This window comes from Bison bison, unplaced genomic scaffold (assembly GCF_000754665.1).
Source record: "Bison bison bison isolate TAMUID 2011002044 unplaced genomic scaffold, Bison_UMD1.0 scf7180017864299, whole genome shotgun sequence".
Lineage (NCBI taxonomy): Eukaryota > Metazoa > Chordata > Mammalia > Artiodactyla > Bovidae > Bison > Bison bison.
The window spans coordinates 4,617,822-4,621,740 of NW_011494871.1; the positions used below are offsets into that span (position 1 = coordinate 4,617,822).

Genomic DNA, 3,919 nt, shown 5'->3' on the forward strand with positions numbered 1-3,919 from the left:
GAAATCAATATTTGAAAAATAATAAGATCACAAAATCATCTTGATGAAAACCAAAAGCTTTATTCAGTCTTGTGAGATTCACAAGACTTTGCTATTTTGGAGTGAATAGCAAAGGGTACAGCATCGTGGCAAGAACAAGCTAAGCAAATTAAAAATGAGGCCAAGCTAGTTTCCAGCCCCTTGATTTCCCTCCCCCAAGTTCTTATTCCTCTCCTCTTCAAGGTCCTTTTCAAAATCAAGAACAATGATAAAATACAATACTTTTGAGATTACTATTTTTTTTAAACCAAATCAGAATCTTGACCCAAAGATTAAGGCAATATCTGGTGGCTATTTGAAGATTCAGAGAGATCACAATCTTGAACACTGACAAGGGCTCTTGTCACATCGCTTCCTGAGTTTCATTAGAGGATGAAAAAGATGAGGGGAATAAAAGGAATTGCAGAGAAAGTCATGAAGCTGAGCCATCCTGTGGGCTTCTCAATTGAGCCGGGATGCTCTCTGGGGAGGAAAATGCAGCCAACAAATTTGTTCAAAGAACCATTTGGAAAATTGCTTCTTCCTAGAATCTTAAAAAAATAAATGGCCATATTTCATTCTGGAACAGTCCATTTTAAAAATTTCAAATGGAAGAGTCTTTTCATCCTCACAACCATTAAATCCAGTAATATCCATGTTTAAGTAGTCTTAGGCTACAAAATGGAGAAGCCGATGGCACCCCACTCCAGTACTCTTGCCAGGAAAATCCCATGGACGGAGGAGCCTGGTGGGCTGCAGTCCATGGGGTCGCTAAGAGTCGGACACAACTGAGCGACTTCACTTTCACTTTTCACTTTCATGCATTGGAGAAGGAGATGGCAACCCACTCCAGTGTTCTTGCCTGGAGAATCCCAGGGACGGGAGCCTAGTGGGCTGCCATCTGTGGGGTCACAAAGAGTCGGACACGACTGAAGTGACTTAGCAGCAGCAGCAGCAGGCAATGAAAATCTTGGGATTCACGCTATTTTTCTCCTACAGATATCTATGGATCATGACAACTGTATTGGAAGGTTTAAACAACTGAAAGCAAACTTTGTGCTGAAATGTTTTCTTGGAGAAAGGCAATGACCATGCATTTTTAAAATAGAATTGAATTAACTATTTATATGTAAGTTCCCCCGTCCCCATCTTTTTCATCTTTGTACCCTCATGGTGCCTAGCACTGAAATAGGTGTTCAATAAAAGTTTGTCAAATAAATTTCTTTTTCTTCCTCATGGAGGCTCCCTCTTCATCTTTTTACCCCCCTGGAATATAAATGTCTTCCTCTCCCATACTTAAGATCTCATTACCTAACTGTTCTTCAGTTAAGCAACAGGAAACTTCAACAAGAACGAAATCTTTACTGATAACTAAAGGGTTAATGAAAGTGCCTTCTTAGTTATAAAAAGTGGAGCCAAGTAGTTAATAATGAAACCTAAGAGGATAATTTACTATAGATCCATTCGAAGTAACCAAGAAGAAATGAACAGCCAGTCTAAACTTGAAGGATAGCATGGATTAGAATGAGGCTTTTAGGATGAAAGGGTATCTTAACACCAGGTTACCAGGTCTGGTGTCCCCATCCAATCCAAACTTTACTGGGCATCCCTTCCGTCTACCTCCTTCTGAGTTGGTTCCCCTTAGGCTACCAGGTCACAAGCAAACAAAGTAAGATAAGCATCAAGATCAAAGGATGTCAACTAAATGTGGAGGTCAAAGCTCTGAATATGAATTTCCTGACACTAATGAGAGAAACAGTTATCACAGTTACTGAGATCCTGAAATCTTGCTCCTAGCTATGATCAGTACAGAATGCAATTAGGGCCATGAAGAGTCTGTGTCCACTCTTTAAGCACTACTTAGAAAACCTAATCATTCTTCTTGAAAGGTAGACCTTACAGTATAAGGGAAATGGGAATGGCATCTGATAATTCAATGTAGTTAGAGCTTTTTTTTAACATTTAAAGTCCTTGTTTTTTAGCCTCTCACTTTATGTTGCTTCATTCAAGGAAGTCTGTAATGGCAAGTCTTGGCAAAGATGTGACAAGGAGCTCCATACGCTGTTAGCGGGAAGGCAAACTGGTGCAACCACTTCAGAAAACTGCTGGACAATATCTACCAAAACTGACATGTGCCTTTCTCTACAATCTAGGAATTTGATTTGAGGGTATCATCCAAAGAGAAATGAGTATTTCTGTCCCCAACCATGTAAAAGAGTACTCACAGCAGTCTTATACTCTTCACTACACAAAATTGGAGACACACAAAGTGTTCTTCAACAATAGAATGGATAGATTGCATAGTCTAGTCATACTAAGGAAATAGCACCTAGCAATTGAAAACAAAAACAAAAACAAAAAACCACAGTTATTAACAACAAAGTTGAATCTCATAATCACAATGCTGAGTGAAAGAAACTGGACATTAAAAAAAGAAACATAATAATGGTTTGGTTTACATGTAGTTCAAAAAAACAGGAAAAACCATGGAATCAGAGGTCAGAATAGTAAATGTGACTAAACCAGTGTGATTCTAATAAAATTCAAACCACTTTTTTTCCTCTCTAAAAAAAGTCAGAATAGTGGCTACCTTGGGGGAGGGGGTGGAGTTCGAATTGCTCTTTATCTTCATGAAATAATGATTAGGCAGGTACCTGTGTATATAAAGGGCTTCCCTGGTGGTTCAGCTGGTCAAGAATCTGCCTGCAATGCCGGAGACCTGGGTTCCATCCCTGGGCTGGGAAGATCCCTTGGAGAAAGGAAAGGTTACCCACTCCAGTATTCTGGCCTGGAGAATTCCATGGACTGTATAGTCCATGGGGTTGCAAAGAGTCGTACACGACTGAGTGACTTTCATTTCACTCACTGTGTATATAAAACTTAATGGAGTTGTACTATTAAGATGTGTGCATATTTTCTATCTGTGAATTATGCCTCATTTAGAAAAATCTGGAGAGAGATGTAGGAATTTCTGAGATTGTCCTGAAATATAAAAGAATTCAATGCAGCTTATATACACTTGCATGTACTGATGTTTATACTTTCCCAAAGCCTTTGTATGTGACTGAAAAACCCACTTACCACTTCAGGTTATACATTAACAGAAAGCTAACTTCTTGTAATAGACTCTGAAAAACATATTGTACTGTACATTTAAAATGTACATATTTACCAATTAACAGAGATGTTTAGGAAATGCAAGATGCTTTTCTACTCTTTTCCCCCTTATGTTTTAACTCTATAATTCTGAATTATTTGAAACAAAAGCTACTGGAAATAATTCCTGCACGTCTATACTGCAAGTATTTTCTCCATGGACCACGGAAGATGCAAGACAGACTGCTAGGGTCTGGGAGCTGGAGAAGACACAGCCAGACTCCCTCCGTGGACAGAGCACGACAGGCCCGCCAGGGGCAGTGAGTGATTATCCCCCAAGGCTGCAGAACTAGGACACGATCCGAGGCTTCCTGGCCCCCCAAACTCTGCCTCCTTCACCCTAAACGCAAATCAACCCTCTCCTCTTTCCAAACAGATGAACTGGATCTAAAGAGGATTTTTTTTTTTCCCGGTAACAATTATGCTATCCAGATTATTTGGGAACAGTCAGCTGAGTCCTTGAAAAGCCTCTTGGGGTTTAACGCCAGGATAAAAATCGAGTACAAGAGGAGGGGGCAGCGGGTATTTTAAGATGTAAATCCCGTTTGCATAATATTTTCCAAAGTATCTATTCATTGATCCAGTCGACATTCGGCGGGGTGGGGGGTCGTTACCCGAGATGACTCGCTTTGGGGAGAACCCGGGCGCCTTTTCCCATCAGAGTTCACTCCCGACATCAAAACCTCAAAAGAAGAGTTGGAGACGCCACCCAGGAGTCTGCGGTACCGGGGTCGGCGCACGCAAG

At 40.6% G+C, this 3,919-nt stretch overlaps 1 protein-coding gene across 1 annotated transcript in view; it reads left to right on the plus strand.

Moving 5' to 3' along the window:
* The first annotated feature begins 3,793 nt into the window (after positions 1-3,793).
* Positions 3,794-3,919, plus strand: part of LOC104996872 — a 34,949-nt gene continuing 34,823 nt past the window's right edge. The window contains exon 1 of the mRNA XM_010851260.1: positions 3,794-3,896. Within this exon, the coding sequence (XP_010849562.1) occupies positions 3,794-3,896 (103 nt within the window). The remainder of the gene's footprint in view (positions 3,897-3,919) is intronic.